Raw genomic sequence first — 16,977 nt, 5'->3', positions numbered from 1 at the left:
GCTGCCTGGCGGCTATCAATGTGTGCTCCTGCTTCCTTCATCTTCTGGGGCCTGTGCACGCAGCTCAGGTCTACCGGGAGTGTACTTAGGGAATTCGCGCGTGCATCGGCCCTCCACTTAAAGGGCGGGCACTCTATTTCCAGGAAATGCCTTTCAGCCTATGGCTGAGAGACACTGTGTGTTTAAGGCACCCTCCCATTAGGGGAGGTTCCTGCGCTACATCTTTATTTATTTTGGCTACCAGTCTGTTAGCTAGTTGTCAGGTCCCAAGGTCTTGTTCCTGTCATCCCATACCTATCTGTCCCTGCCGTGCCCACCATTCCTGTCCGTACCCACCTGCCTGTCTGCCTCAATTGTCCTGCCTGTACCTGCTTGCACCTGTGTCTATACCTGAGTCCATTTCCTGACCTGGAGGTCAGCTGCCGCAGTCCCAGTCGCTGCCCTGGGAGTGGTACCTTTTGTCCACCTAATTAAGCCCCTTCCATTAAAGGGTAATCCCAGGTCCCCCCTTTGTGGTCCAGTGGCTCCACTAACCCCGCTCGCTGCCCCTACACCGACCGCAAGTGTTACACAGTGACAGATACTATAGGAGAGACCTGACCAAATAAACATAGAACAGTCTGCAGTAGAGGATAAGTGCGAGCAGAATATGTGTTAGTGAAGTGAAGCTTATGGTAGATAATCTGAACAGGATGGTTTTCTAGGCCGTTCTTCACTTTTTGAAGAGTAAAGAAGTGTCTATTTTGATAAGTGAATTCCAGTAAAATGGAGAAGCGAAGGAGAAGTCCTGTCATGTAAATTTACTCGTTTAATTTATTCGGTGTCGTCAAAAATGCTACTTAAACTGTAGATCACACGGTCATTGCCTCTCCGATGACAGGAAGCGTCTCTTCATGGATTTTCGCCGAAGTCCAAATATTGTATTGTAGTAGTATTATATCTCATCTATTCTTATGGTCTTATAATATATGGACGGCCCAGATCAGATATCTTCTCCATGGTATCCTAAACTCTTAATTTGGCATGTGTTATACATGGGAAATTAATACTGGTAAATAACCGTTCATTAGGTTTCTATTCTCTTTTTAGTTCCCACCATTATCCCTGAAAATATAGGATTAGAGGCTCTGAACGACAGCACAATCAAAGTGGCATGGCTACCGGTGCAGAAGCAAGGGTTAAATGGCAGACTAAAAGGATTTCTGGTAAGTAATTTCAATACTTTCAAATTTAAAATCTTATTTATTACATATTGTATCTACAAATCATATTTTAATTAAAATTTGTGTTGTCTTAACCCCACCTCAATCACTAAGTATCTTCTTTCTGTCTAACTTGCTGTCCTTTGCCTGTTGTCAAGTGCAATCTGTTTCTAGCAGCAGAAACACAGAGAAGGATGTCAGGAAGGGGAGTGCGGGCCTTTGTGTCTGTACAGGTAGTGGAGTGTGGGTCTTTGTTTCTGTACAGGAAGTGGAGTGCGGACCTTTGTGTCTGTACAGGAAGTGGAGTGCGGACCTTTGTGTCTGTACAGGAAGTGGAGTGGGGGCCTTTGTGTCTTTACAGGAAGTGGAGTGCGGGCCTTTGTGTCTGTACAGGAAGTGGAGTGCGGGCCTTTGAGTCTGTACAGGAAGTGGAGTGCAGGCCTTTGTGTCTGTACAGGAAGTGGAGTGCGGGCCTTTGTGTCTGTACAGGAAGTGGAGTGCGTGCCTTTGTGTCGGTACAGGTAGTGGAGTGTGGGTCTTTTTTTCTGTACAGAAAGTGGAGTGCGGGTCTTTGTTTGTACAGGAAGTGGAGTGCGAGTCTTTGTGTCTGTACAGGAAGTGGAGTGCGGGTCTTTGTGTCTGTACAGGAAGTAGAGTGCGAGTCTTTGTGTCTGTACAGGAAGTGGAGTGCGAGTCTTTGTGTCTGTACAGGTAGTGAAATGGGGACCTGTGTCTGTACAGGTAGTGGAGTGTGGGTATTTTTGTCTGTACAGGAAGTGGAGTGCGGGTCTTTGTGTCTGTACAGGAAGTGGAGTGCGGGCCTTTGTGTCTGTACAGGAAGTGGAGTGCGGGTCTTTGTGTTTGTACAGGAAGTGGAGTGCGGGTCTTTGTGTCTGTACAGGTAGTGGAATGCGGACCTGTGTGTCTGTATAGGTAGTGGAGTGGGGGTATTTTTGTCTGTACAGGAAGTGGAGTGCGGGTCTTTGTTTCTGTACAGGAAGTGGAGTGGGGGTCTTTGTGTCTGTACAGGAAGCGGAGTGCGGGTCTTTGTGTCTGTACAGGAAGCGGAGTGCGGGTCTTTGTGTCTGTAGAGGAATTGGTGTTGGGTCTTTGTGTCTGTACAGGAAGTGGAGTGCGGGTCTTTGCATCCGTACAGGAAGTGGAGTGCGGACCTTTGTGTCAGTACAGGTAGTGGAGTGTGGGTCTTTTTGTCTGTACAGGAAGTGGAGTGCGGGTCTTTGTCTGTACAGGAAGTGGAGTGCGAGTCTTTGTGTCTGTACAGGAAGTGGAGTGCGGGTCTTTGTGTCTGTACAGGAAGTGGAGTGCGGGTCTTTGTGTCTGTACAGGTAGTGGAATGGGGACCTGTGTGTCTGTACAGGAAGTGGAGTGCGGGTCTTTGTTTCTGTACAGGAAGTGGAGTGCGGGCCTTTGTGTCTGTACAGGAAGTGGAGTGCGGGTCTTTGTGTCTGTACAGGTAGTGGAATGGGGACCTGTGTGTCTGTACAGGAAGTGGAGTGCGGGTCTTTGTTTCTGTACAGGAAGTGGAGTGCGGGCCTTTGTGTCTGTACAGGAAGTGGAGTGCGGGTCTTTGCATCCGTACAGGTAGTGGAATGCGGACCTGTGTCTGTACAGGTAGTGGAGTGTGGGTATTTTTGTGTGTACAGATAGTGGAGTGGGGGTATTTTTGTCTGTACAGGAAGTGGAGTGTGGGTCTTTGTTTCTGTACAGGAAGTGGAGTGCGGGTCTTTGTGTCTGTACAGGAAGCGGAGTGCGGGTCTTTGTCTGTACAGGAATTGGTGTTGGGTCTTTGTGTCTTTACAGGAATTTGGAATGGGGTTTTGCAGATATTACCCTTATATTTTAAATCCTCTATTATTTTATTATCCAGTAGCTGCCATCCTTAGCATTATGCCCCTTTACTATGTAATTTCCACTAATATTAATTATTTAACTCCTCCTCCTGGTGAAACCTTCTGCTCCATCAGGGGTTTACGTTAAGTCCCTGTTCGTGCGCTGAGATGACGTGATTCCCATCGTCAATGGTTCCCAACTGTTCACACCTACTGATGTCACGGTTTGCGTCATCAGTTATCTGGCTGTGTGCTGCTCTTTATGATGACCCATGTAATTAATTATATCTAGTATGCACAGCTTCACTTGCCTCCACCCTCCAGTGATGTGATCCACCTCGTCTGGGATCCTTAGTAACTCTGCTTCTTTGCCCTGATGATGATGCGATCTGTATCGTCATTTATTCCCAATATATCCGGTCCCATTTGCCCCGCTCCCTGGTGACATGACTCATGTCATCAGATATGCATAGTAACTCCTATGATGATGCGGTTGTAGTGCCGGTGTCCCTGAAGGGACGCCGACATACTCACTGCCCTGGCTCGGTCAAGTCCTCCCCTGCACTGCCCTGGCCATCTATGTGTGCTGCTGCCTCCTTCCCCTCCCAGGGCCTGTGTGTGCAGCCCAGGTCTTCTGGGAGTGTGCTTAGGGCCCTCCTCTTAAAGAGTCGGCGCACTATTTTTAGGAAAGAGGCACTATATATTTAAGGCACCCTCTCATTAGGGGAGGTGCCAGCACAACATCTCTAGTTAGACAGTATACCAGTTTTGTCAGGTCCTGAGCTCCTGTCCCGTTATCCCTGTGTCCGTCACCTTTACTGAATCTGCCTTCCCATACCTATGTGCCCTTGCCATGCCCACCATACTTGTCCATACACACCTGCCTGTCTGCCCCTGTCATCTCAGCTGTACCGGCCTGCATCTGTGTCTGTACCCAAGTCTGTTTCCCGCCCTGGGGATCAGCTGCTACAGTCCCTGTCACTTCCCTGGGAGTGGTACCTGTTGTCCGCCTCACGGTGGGTGCTCCCACTATAGGGTCAGCGCGGGTCGCCCCTGTGGTCCAGTGGGTTCATTAATCCTGCTCGCTGCCCCTAGCATTACAGCGGTTTTCATCATCCTTTACTTCTAAACACACCTGGCTCCATTTACCCCTCCCTCTTGGTGACCACCTTGTGCCACCGTGAATGCTTAACAACCCTGTGCCACTGCTCTTGCTTCTAAATCCCACCCCCTTATCACCAGGAATCCTTATTAACCCCCGATCCATGCCTCAACGTTTATGTTTCTAACATTTTAGCTTGCTTTTTACTTTATCGTATCTTTAAATGATTGGGGTTTTTTTTAATATGGACACCCCCATATTATATCCCCCACATAGAGATATCCGGTCTGGCACCAGAAATAACGCCTCCCCAAACACACACCATGTGTTGCCGCCATTTTCCTATGAGCATTTGCTCTGTCCCACTTGCCTGGAGCTCCTGTGTTATCTGTGGTGTTTGACTGGCTATCTTCCACCGGTGATTTTTTTTTTTCTTCTTCCTTTTTTTCTATTTTCTTTCTTTTCTCTTCATAGACCAGGTCCTAGGTGTATAAGTCTGTAAGCTGTTATACTATTATAATAGTATGGTTATGACCAGGGCTGGCTCCAGGTCTTCGTGATCCGATGTGCGGCTAACAGGCACGGGTGGATCAGAGATCCACTTGCACCTACTTATCACATAGATCATGCTGTCAAACTCTGACAGCGCAATTTAAATGGCTGCAGCGGGCATCCTGCCATTCCTCACCGCCATGTGTTGCCATAGTTCCGCAGGGTCAGCTGATGACCCCCTGATACTATCTGACGTATTTCCTGTGAGAGCAGACACAACACCGCCACTCACAGGAGATGAGATGAGCATTTCTGCTGATCAGAGCGATGCTGCTCGGATCAGCAGAAATGAAGGAAAGATCAGACTGTGCAGTGATAAAGTCCCCTAAGGGGAACCACTAAATCAATAAAAAAAGTTTTTAAAAAAGTTTTAAAAATATGAAAAAATTAAACAATTAAAAATTATAAAAACCTAAAAGTTCAAATCACCCCCCCTTTCTCCCCATTGAAAATAAAACAATAAAAAAAGATAAAATATACACATATTTGGTATCGTCGCGTTCAGAACTGCCCGGACTATCAAAATATAAAATCAATTAATCTGATCGGTACATGGTGTCCAGAGAAAAAAATTCCAAACACCAAAATTACATTTTTTTTGGTCGTCGTAAAATTGCATTAAAATGCAATAACAGGTGATCAAAAATGTTGCATCTATGTAAAAGTGGTACAATTGAAAATATCAGCTCAAGACGTAAAAAATAAGCTATCACTGAGCCCCAGATTCCGAAAATTGACAACGCTACGGCTCTCGGAAAAATGCGACAAAAGCGCAATTCTTTTTTTGGACAAACGTCTGAATTTTTTTAACCCCTTAGATAAAAGTAAACCTATACATGTTTGGTGTCTATGAACTCATACCGACCTCAGGCATCACACTGACACATTCGTTTTACCATATAGTGAACAGGGTGAATAAAATACCCCAAAAGCAATCGTGCAATCGCACTTTGTTGGCAATCCCGCGGCATTTGGAATTCTTTTGCTGTTTTCCAGTACACTATTTGGTAAAACTTATGGTTTTGTTCAAAAGTACAACTCGTCCCGCAAATAACCAGCCTTTATATCTCTGGATTGCCGGAAAAATAAAAAAGTTATGGCTCTTAGAAGAAAAGAAGGAAAAAACGAAAAATGAAAAATCGCCGGGGGGGAGGCGATTGAAGGGATTCATTCTGTTTATGTGCTGGCCCCGCAGCATCAATGCTAGCAGACATGGCCACGCATGAAACTGAGACTGCTCTATATATACAACACAGGAGAGGCTGGAAGCAAATACATCACAGGAGAGGTTGGGGGCATAGATATCACTGGAGGCATAGACAGCAATAGGGGGCATACACGTTACTGGGGTCACTGGGGGTATACACATTACTGGGGTAATATACACATTACTGAGGCGCATAGATGTTACTGGGGGGCATAGACATCAAAATAAGAGCATAATTATTACGATGGGGCATACAAGTTACTGGGTCTAGTGGGGGGCATACACATACTGGGTCCAGTGGTGGGTCATTTACATACTGGGGACACTGGGGGGCATACCCATTACTGGGGCCGCTGAGGGGCATAAACATTACTGGAGCCACTGAAGGGCATACACATTACTGGGGTCAGTGGGGGCATACACATACTGGGTCCAGTTAGGGTCATACACATAATGGGGATGCTAGGGGGCATACACATACCGGGGCCGCTGAGGGGCATACACATTACTGGAGCCACTGAAGGGCATACACATTACTGGGGTCAGTGGGGGCATACACATACTGGGTCCAGTTAGGGTCATACACATAATGGGGATGCTAGGGGGCATACACATTACTGGGGATGCTGAGGGGCATACACATTTCTGGGGCAGCCAGTAGGAGACATACACATACTGGGGCCGCTGAGGGGCATACATATTACATCAGAAGGGGCATACACATATTCCCCGCAGATCACATCAGCAGACATGTGCGGGGAATACCGCGGGCTCACCGCCACAGCGACATGGTAACTGAAGGGAGGCAACCAAGGACATACCAGTACATCCTTGGTTATGAAGCGGTTAAAGGGCTAGCAGCCAGCAAAGTGCAACTGCCTTCCTGAGCACTGTCTGCTGTCCCCAGAAATCTGCCTGGGGGCCGCAAGAAAGATGGTAACCTGCTCCTGCTGACCGTGAGTGTCATCCTGGCTGTCAGGACCCTGGCACTTGCCCAGGTGTGCAGGGTGCTGACGCTGGCCCTGGTTATGACTATGCTATTTAGCTCTGGATAATCATGTGTATTGTTATACACTTCTTTTCGTTATCAGGTCTTCTTAGTGTATAGCTATCTGTTTGTATTCATAATATTCCTTTGTAACTGCATGATTTTGATATATGTCTTTTGTTTTGTCTTTTAGTGACTATGTGAACAAGTCTCAAATAGGGCTGAAACGTTATAATGTCACAGATTGCTTTTGCCTAAAGTCACAATATTTACTATTATGCATATATAATTTTTTCTCAATTACTTTGCCACAATAAAATCATAGCTTGATCTAACACAGGGTGCTGTTTTTTCATATTTCATTGGGTTTTGCTTATTAGCCCCTTTTTCCTAACTGATAAGTGTAACCTGTTTCTAGCAGCAGAGACACAAAGAAAGATGTCAGGAAGTGAGGGCGGGTCTTTATCTTTCTACAGGAAGTGGGGGCGGGTCTTTGTCTCTGTACAGGAGTAGGGGGCGGGTCTTTATCTTTCTACAGGAAGTGGGGGCGGGTCTTTATCTTTCTACAGGAAGTGGGGGAGAGTCTTTGTCTCTGTACAGGAGTAGGGGGCGGGTCTTTATCTTCCTACAGGAAGTGGGGGCGGGTCTTATCTTTCTACAGGAAGTGGGGGCGGGTCTTTGTCTCTGTACAGGAGTAGGGGGCGGGTCTTTATCTCTCTACAGGAAGTGGGGGCGGGTCTTTATCTTTCTGCAGGAAGTGAGGGCAGGTCTTTATCTTTCTACAGGAAGTGGGGGCGGGTCTTTATCTTTCTACAGGAAGTGGGGGCGGGTCTTTGTCTCTGTACAGGAGTAGGGGGCGGGTCTTTATCTCTCTACAGGAAGTGGGGGCAGGTCTTTGTCTCTGTATAGGAGTTGTGGGTGGGTCTTTATCTCTCTACAGGAAGTGGGGCGGGTTTTTGTCTCTCTCTAGGAAGTGAGGTCGGTCTTTGTCTCTCTACAGGAAGTGGGGTCGGTCTTTGTCTCTCTACAGGAAGTGGGGAAGGTCTTTGTCTCTCTACAGGAAGTGGGAAAGGTCTTTGTCTCTCTACAGGAAGTGGTTGAAGGTCTTTGTCTCTCTACATGAAGTGAAGAAGGTCTTTGTTTCGCAACAGGAAGTGAGGACAGGTCTTTGTATCGCTACAGAAAGTGGGGACAGGTCTTTGTCTCTCTACAGGAAGTGGGGGAAGGTCTTTATCTCTCTACAGGAAGTGGGGTCGGGTCTTTTTCTCTCTACAGAAAGTGGGGGTAGGCCTTTGTCTCTCTACAGGAAAAGCGGGAGGGTTTTTCTCTCTACAGGAAGTGGGGACAGGTCTTTGTCTTTCTAAATGAAGTGTGCGCGGGTCTTTTTCTTCCCGCAGGATGTGGTAGCAGCTATTTATCTCTCTATAGAAATTGGTGGCATCTCTTTGTCTCTCTACAGGAAGTTGGGGCGTGTCTTTGTTTCTCTAAAGGAAGTTGGGGAAGATCTTTGTCTCGCTACAGGAAGTGGGGGATGATCCTTGTCTCGCTACAGGATGTGGGGGAAGGTCTTTGTCTCTTTACAAGACGTGGGGAGGATCTTTGTCTCTACAGGAAATGCGGGCAGGTTTTTGTCTCTACAGGAAGTGGGGGCAGTTTTTTGTCTCTCTACAGGAAGTGTTGGCAGGTTTTTGTCTCTCTGCAGGAAGTGGGGGCAGGTTTTTGGCTCTCTACAGGAAGTGAGGTTGGGTCTTTAGCTCTCTACAGGAAGTCGGTTGGGTCTTTTTCTCTCTACAGGAAGTGGAGGCGGGTGTTGTCTCTCTACTGGAAGTGGGGGAAGGTCTTTGTCTCTCTACAGAGAGTGGGGGCGAGTCTTTGTCTCTTTACAGAAAGTGGGGGCGGGTCTTTGTCTCACTACAGTGTGGGGGCGGGTCTTTGTCTTTCTACAGGAAGTGAGGGTGGGTCTTTATTTCTCCACAGGAAGTGTGGGCGAGTGTCTCTCCAAAGGAAATGGAGGAGGGTCTTTATTGCTGTACAGGAAGTAGGGGTGGGTCTTTGACTTTCTTCAGTTAGTGGTGGTGGGCTTCTGTCTTTCTGCTCCTGCTCTAATAACTGTCATACTTCATAAAGGCATAAAAAAATAGGCGGCTTTTCCATTCAGTTCAGACAAACCATTGAATTTGAAATGCAGTCCAGAAAAAGCAGTAGAGGACGTTCCAGCACCTATAGTGCTTGCAGAGTGCTGAAAAATAAATAGCTACAAACTTAAAAAGATTGGACTGTAAGTATATAAGAATAGAATGATAACCAAAAGGAGATTTTGTATAAAGGACAGGTATGCAAATTATAAATCCATTAGATAGTTACCTTTAGTTTATTATCTAATAGAAACTAGAACTCCAAAACTGGATTTATAGGCCATTAAACCCTTCTAGGAAAAAAAAATATTATGACAACTTTTCATTAAGAAATGTAAAATGATAAAAAAAACATCCAGTGAAGTACTTGGTACAGAGGAGAGAGAAAAAGTGCAGAGAAAGAGGCAATACATTGCCGTGTTTCGGACGTTTGACCTTCATCAGTCCAAAATATGATATTAATGACTAAAGTATACTTTCGTTTTTTCCTCCCCTTCTTCCAAGACCCATTACTTTTTTATTTTTCCGTCAATCTTGCCATATGAGGACTTGTTTTTTGTGGGACTAGTTGTCCTTTTGAATGACACCATTGGTTTTACCACTTGTAGTATTAAGCAGCCCCAATATTGTATTATGCAGCCCCATATTTCCCCATATTGTATTATGCAGACCCCATATTGTATTATGCAGTCCCCATTTTCCCCCATATAGTAAAATGCAGCCCCATATAGTTTTGCGCAGTACCCATATTGTATTAGGCAGCCCCATATTTCTCCAAATTGTATTATGCAACCCCATATAGTTCTCATTTTTCAGGATCTGGGGGTCAGTGACGGCTTATTTGTTTCGTCTTCAGCTGATGTTTTTAATTATACAATTATTTGCGTAGATGCAATGTTTTGATCGCCTGTTATTGCATTTTATTCCAATGTTGCGGTGATCAAAAAAACTTAATTTTGACATTTGGAATTTTTTCTGATCAGATTAATTGATTTTATATTTTGAAAGATCGGGCATTTCGGAATGCAGCGATATCAAATATGTGTTATTTGTTTGTTTTGTTAGTTTTATTCTCAATGGGGCAAAAGCCCCCCCCCCCTTTGCCCCCCGGGTGATTCAAACTTTTATTTTATTTTTTTTTATTATTTTAATAACACTTTTGTTTTTACTTTTTTTATTATTATTTTACTAGTCCCCCTAAGGGGACTTTATGACTGTACACTGCATTTGCTTCTTCTGATCAGAGTGATGGTCCAGCATCTTCATCGTCAACAACTTTCACATCGCTCTGATTAGGAGAAATGCTTGTCTCCTGTGAGTGTCGGCGCTCTGCTGGCATTCACAGGAAATGAGTCATGGCAGCGACAGGTGTCATCATCTGACTCCGCACTGCCATACCAACACATTGGCACCCCGTGATAGTATCACGGAGCCGCCTATGGTTGTAGGTAACAGCGTGTTCTCCGCTGGAGAACTTTAGATCATGCTATCAGAGTTTGACAGCATGATCTAAGGGGTTAACAGGCATTTCCAATACACCCTTACCTGTTAGCTGCACATGTCTGCTGATCAGATCAGCAGACACGTGCCGGGATTACCTCACTCTCGCCTTAACCGGGGAAGGAGACCTAGGACGTATATATACGTCCTAGGTTGTGAAGGGGTTATGGTCCAATAAGTTTAAAACAGCTCTCCTCCAATCACCCCCTCTAATAGGTTACATTTCATAAAACTGTGAAGCTTGTATGTGCCCCCATCAACCATATTAAAAATGTCGTTAGTTTTTTCCATATGTCTACCAGTAGTTGCACTTGTTCATTCCACACTTAAAAAAACATACCGTTTTAACCATTTGGTGCCCACATGGTCCGATTAGGATAGCTGTGATTTTTTTTAGCCTATTAGACACTGCTGATTTCTCCCTATTGTATACAATATTCTGGGTGCAGTTTGTCTGGACCCACAGAAGCTCACCCACTGGTTTACCTCGTATAGTATTTTGAGTGACATGATCTAGTATTGGGAATTGTATTTCCAGAGATCTCCTTCCTGAATGTACCGGTATCAGTGCAATTAGAATCACACTAGCCGAAAGAGAGAAGTCAAGAAGCACAATAGTTTCTCTCTGCCATTTATGTAAACCGCAAAGTGCTGTCATTTATATACTGCATGTAGAGTGGCACGGCCGCCTCATCACTAGAACAAACAAGGCTGTAGTTGTCAATGTAGCGGCCATACCACCCAACACAGTCAAGAAAGGGGTAGGGTGGCACGGCTGGCTCATTGCCTGTACAAACAAGGATAGTCATCAATGTAGCGGCTGTACCACACAACACAGAGAGAAAGGGGTAGAGTGGCACGGCTGCCTCATTGCCTGCACAAACAAGGATAGTCGTCGATGTAGCGGCCGTACTCCACAACACAGTCAAGAAAGGGGTAAGGGAGCATGGTCACCTCCTCGCCTGAACAAACAAGGAAAGTTGTCGGTGTAGCAGCTGTACCACACAACACAGTCAAGAAAGGGGTAGAGTAGCACGGCTGCCTCCTCCCATGAACAAACAAGGATAGTCATTGATGTAGCTGTCATACCACACAACACCGTCAAGAAAGGGGTAGAGTAGCACGGGCACCTAATCGCCTGAACAAACAAGAATAGTCGTCAATGTAGCGGCAATATCACACAACACAGTCAAGAAAGGGGTAGAGTAGCATGGCTGCCTCATCACCTGAACAAACAACGATATTCATTGATGTAGCGATCATACCACACAACACAGTCAAGAAAGGGGTAGAGTAGCATGGGTGCCTCATCGCCTGAACAAACAAGGATAGTCGTCGATTTAGCGGCCGTACCACACAACACAGTCAAAAACGGGGTAAAGGAGCATGGCCACCTCATCGCCTGAACAAACAAGGATAGTCGTTGATGTAGCAGCAGTACCACACAACACAGTCAAGAAAGGGGTAGAGTAGCACGGGCACCTCATCGCCTGAACAAACAAGGATAGTCATAGATCTAGCAGCCGTATCACACAACACAGCCAAGAAAAAGGTTTGTTGGCTACCATGAGAAATGCAGATGGAAAATGAGGTAAAGGATATTCCAAAACCTATTGTGCTGGCACAATACTGATAAAAATGATATACCTACTCAAAAAGAGTGGATTACAAGTATATTAGACTGATATGAAATCCAAAAGTAGTTGGGGAAATATAATTAATGTTTAGTAAGGGCAGCAAAACCTTTCCATATATTATGTAAAAGGACAGGTACAATTTAAGGACAAACTCCAGTGACACCAATAGTTTACAATAAACGTAATCATTATGTAATATACACTAGAACTCCATGTCTGGATTTGTAGGTCATTGAACAGCTTTTAGTTGGCGTCATCATTGTAAACAATCAGTGCTGCAGTGTAGAGCATGGAAGGTGTAACAAGTAGAAAGAGCAAAAACAACAGTTTCTCCTGATATCATGTTTGTCAATGCTTATTTATGTCACATTGTGTTCTCATAGATTCGGTACGTCGCCCAAAATGAAAAGCACAAAAACAAGTTGACCGTGCATGGAAATGTCACCCATTCATCCATCTATGGCCTGAAGCCTTTCACCAACTATTCAGTGACTGTCCATGTACTAAATGGGAAAGGAGAGGGCATCGGAAGTGAGACCCAGACAATCCGGACAGAGGAGGGCGGTAAGTTCACAAATGCAGAATATAATATGTATAAAAATGTATATAATGAATGGGAAACACAATACTAATATTGTCTTGCAGTTCCGTCACCGCCCACCGGTCTGCGCGTTGAACGTCTATCTGACAGCTCTTTAGCTCTATATTGGGGGCCACCAGAACATCCCAATGGGATCATTACTGGATACAAAATTTCTCATCATCTTGGTAAGTTTTTCCCAGTTTGATACTCATTAGTAACGTTCTTCTGCCATGTCGTATCCCAACAAAATATCAATGATGTTGTCAACATGTCGAAAGGGGATTTTGTTCCTGACCCTTCTTCCCTCTCCGCACAGTGAGTAAGGATCACACTGACTCATTTTTGCTGCAAACAATCAATGATCCTACCCAGCAGAATTGGACTTTCCACAACATGAGCACCAAAGATACCTACAAATTCTACGTTTACGTCAAAAACTCTGCAAGAGAAAGTCTACCTGCCGAGATAGAAGGCAGTACCATAAAAGAGCTAGGTGAGAAGGATCATTCAATCACACATCGAGGACATCGACTTCCTTCACCCAATCCATCTTCTTTCTTCTCATCCCTTGTCCTCTGCATTCTCTTTTAATCTCCTCTCTTGTCACCTCCACTACTTCTATTTCTCCTCTCCTTTCCTCTGTCTTCTTTCCTTAATATTCCTCTTTACTCATCTCCTCTAATCATTTCTCTTCTCTTATATCCTCTCTTCTCTTCTGACTACCTACCATCTTTTATTCTTTTCTTTCATGTGATTTGACATTCAATTGTCTTTACGTCTCATATTTTTTTTCTTTTTTCTTTTCTTCTCCTTTCCTATGCTCCTTTCTTTACTCCTCTTTCTTCTAACCAACTTGTTTCTCATTTTTAGCTCTTCTTTCCATTATATGTTCTTCTATTGTCATCTGTTATCTCTTCTCTGTTTTCTTTTCCCTTGATTATCTCTCATTTCCTCTCTTTTCTTCTCCCCTGATTATCTCTCATTTCCTCTCTTTTCTTTTCCCCTGATTATCTCTCTTCTCTATTTTCTTCTCCTCTGATTATCTCTCTTCTCCTCTATTTTTTTTCCTCTGATTATTTCTCATCTCCTCTCTTTTCTTCTCCTCTGATTATCTCTCTTCTCCTCGATTTTCTTTTCCTCTCATTATTTCTCATTTCGTCTTTTCTTCTCCTCTGATTATCTGTCATTTCCTCTCTTTTCTTCTCCCCTGATTATCTCTCTTCTCTATTTTTTTCTCCTCTGATCATTTCTCATTTCCTCTTTTCTCCTCTGATTATCACTCTTCTCCTCTATTTTCTTATCCTCTGATTATCTATATTCTCCTCTCTTTTCTTTTCCCCTCATTATCTCTCCTCTCTTTTTTCTCCTCTGATTATCTCAATTCTCTTTTTTCTTTTCCCATGATTATCTCTGTTCTCCTTTCTTTTGTTCTGCTCTAAGTATCCTCTCTTTTCTTCTCCTCTGATTATATTTTTTTCTCCTCTCATTTCTTCTCCCCTGATTATCTCTCTTCTTTTCTCTTTTCTTCTCCCTTGATTATCTCTGTTCTCCTTTCTTTTCTTCCCCTCTGATTATCTCTTTTCCTCTTTTCTTCTCCCCTGATTATCTCTGTTTTCCTTTCTTTTCTTCTCTTCTGATTATCTTTTTTTTCCTCTTTTCTTCTCCCCTGATTATCTCTCTTCTCCAATCTTTTCTTTTCCCTAATTATCTCTCTTCTCTCTTATCTTCTCCCTTGATTATCTGTCTTCCAATTTCTTTTCTTCTCCTTTGTTTATCTCTCTTCTCCTCTCTACCTCTCTTTTTTTATATTTTTTTCTATTCCCATCTTTTCTCTTCTCTTCTCATTGTCTATTTTTCTGTCTTTTCTTGTCTCTTCTACTCCGTCCAAATTCCTTTTCATTGGATTTTGGAAGCTTCATGTTTATACCGGATACAGTGGTTTGTTGCAACACTTTGGCATTGCACAATAGACTTTATACCAACTTCCATTACAACTACCTCAAAATCACCTCTAGGTATTAATTCTTCTTATTATTTTTTTCTGTTTTATCTTCAGAATTTCCACCAGTTTTGAATATTTCAGTTTCAAAAACGTCCAAATGTATCACCATAAAATGGAGGCCGTTGGATGGACAGAGAAATGTTGAACTCAAAGTACAGATGAAGAACAAGAGCAGTAAGAGCTAAAACAAGACAAGTGTCTTTATTATGGATATTGTCTGCTAGGTGCTAGAGTCAAATTTGTCAATGGGCTGGAAAATAGCTTTAGTTAATCAGTTTCTGTCTTAGAATCATAAAAAAATGTCTTCTAAACCAGCCTCTTCAAAGAACCTAATGAAATTAAAAGGTCATGTGTGTATAGGAAGCATAGCACCATTTCTGTCCATTTTATGACCTGTATCCCTCCTGCAAGCTCTATTTCAAACTTACTATTCACTCTGAGCTGGTGAGTGGCACCTAGCTGCTATGATCTCTCCCCAACAGAGTACAAAGAAAGAGAAATCATGCTCTTCATTCTTTAAGTAGCACAAGAAAAAAAAACCAGAAACAGTAGCTTCTTGATGGAGATTATACTGCAGTATTGAGCAGTATATATGTAAAGCCAGCTCTGGGATGAGGTAAATGACTTGTTAGAAAACTCAACACAATCTGTCTGTGTTTCCTGCTGCGTATTTTCTCCCTTGGTTCCTCAATAGGTGTAACCTGACTCCTCACTGTGCTGGCAGTCCAGCTTTGCTTGGCCAAGACAGCGTTAAGCTCTGTTTTCTCAGTTCAGGAGAAAGGGAGAGAAGTGTCTCATAAGGGAAGAAAGTAGCAACATTTTCTGCTAAGACATATTGCAAAATTTGTTATATTTTGGTTATGCAATTTTTTTTGAAAATTCAGATCCCATTTGAGAAGACTGGTTTTTGCAATTTTACCAAACAAGTAATAATTCTTCGCATTCCCTTTTCCAGGCAGTTCATGGCAGCAATATGACGTGAATGCTTCGGAAGCTGAATTCAAAATTGTGGAACTTCAACCTAACAAAAATTATTTTGTTCGTCTGCTGGCGCTAAATAACTCTCATTTTGAAGAAATTTGGCGAGTTGAAACTCACACTTTGCCATCAGGTAGGAGCAAATTCATACTCAGTACTTATTCAATTATCTATTAACATGATAGTCCACCATGACCTTGGTCAATGGCAGCAAGAGTAAGAGAACTGGAAGGAAGCAAGTGTGAACAGGTGCAAGTTGCTATGAATACATACTACACAAGTAAAAGAATACAGCAGCACAAAATATGTGTTCATGCATGGCTCTGCCGTCCCTGTACCGGTGCATGTATTCTGCCTCCAGGGTTTAGGTTCCTTAGGAGGAGCCTGTTCATTCTGGCCTCAATCTGGGGGCCACGCTTCCATATCTTGGTGCTGCTACCTCCAGGACGCTGCCAGTAATATTTCCGGTTCTGCTGCGTGCACTGTTCCTGAGAGAAGTTCTCTGTTTCTTGTCCTGCTTACCCGGTACTGTTCGTCCTGACCTCCGTTCCGCTTGCCCATCCTGACCTGACCTCCGTTCCCCGACCTGACCTGACCTCCGTTTCCCCAGCCTGTTCTGACCTCTATCCCTCCTGACAGTCCTGACCTCCATCCCTCCTTCCTGACCTTACCTTCGTTCCTCCCTGTCCTCCAGACTCCGGTCCTGTTCCGTGTCCTCCCCTGCTTTCCCTGTGCTTACTTGCTCTCCCAGTATCCGACTTCGGCTATGTTCTTTGACTTTGGCTTGTTTTCTCGTCGGTACAGATGTGATATCCTGGCATAGACCCTGACTGATCAACTACCCCTGCTCTTGTGTTAGCGACCTCTAGTGGGCCTCTGTCTAACTGCACTCAGGAGTTTGCTTTCTACCTGAGTCCCAGCACCCCCTATCGGTAGCTTGACAATATGTGTGAACATTAAACATATGAAATCTGAATTGCATTACTGCTATATGGAATATACTTTTTAAAAAATGAAGATACTTGGTGCAGAAATTGGCCGATTCATGACAGCCCATCAGCTGCAGCAAGGCGTCCTTCTGTTATGGGACCCTAAATGTGAAGGGGTATTGTCACGCTAGGTATGGGGGAGTACCAAGCGAACGGTGGAAGTGAAGAGAAAGATGGTGACCCCTGACCAAACCTACTGCTGGTCCCTGGGGTCCCTCACCACCCTAAATAGGTTCCGCAGCTGTGCGCCGA

The 16,977-nt window shown here is 44.2% G+C and overlaps 1 protein-coding gene across 6 annotated transcripts in view; it reads left to right on the top strand.

Annotated features, from left to right (window-relative positions):
• L1CAM (L1 cell adhesion molecule) overlaps window positions 1-16,977 on the top strand; it is a 252,656-nt gene that overhangs the window by 206,796 nt on the left and 28,883 nt on the right. For all 6 annotated transcript variants that reach the window (XM_075324176.1, XM_075324175.1, XM_075324173.1 and 3 more), the window contains 6 exons: window positions 1,090-1,205; window positions 12,557-12,737; window positions 12,819-12,941; window positions 13,073-13,249; window positions 14,813-14,932; window positions 15,714-15,869. In XM_075324176.1, the coding sequence (XP_075180291.1) occupies window positions 1,090-1,205; window positions 12,557-12,737; window positions 12,819-12,941; window positions 13,073-13,249; window positions 14,813-14,932; window positions 15,714-15,869 (873 nt within the window). The remainder of the gene's footprint in view (window positions 1-1,089; window positions 1,206-12,556; window positions 12,738-12,818; window positions 12,942-13,072; window positions 13,250-14,812; window positions 14,933-15,713; window positions 15,870-16,977) is intronic.

The sequence above is a fragment of the Anomaloglossus baeobatrachus genome, chromosome 9 (genome assembly GCF_048569485.1).
Source record: "Anomaloglossus baeobatrachus isolate aAnoBae1 chromosome 9, aAnoBae1.hap1, whole genome shotgun sequence".
NCBI lineage: Eukaryota > Metazoa > Chordata > Amphibia > Anura > Aromobatidae > Anomaloglossus > Anomaloglossus baeobatrachus.
This window is presented reverse-complemented; position numbering and strand designations above follow the sequence as displayed.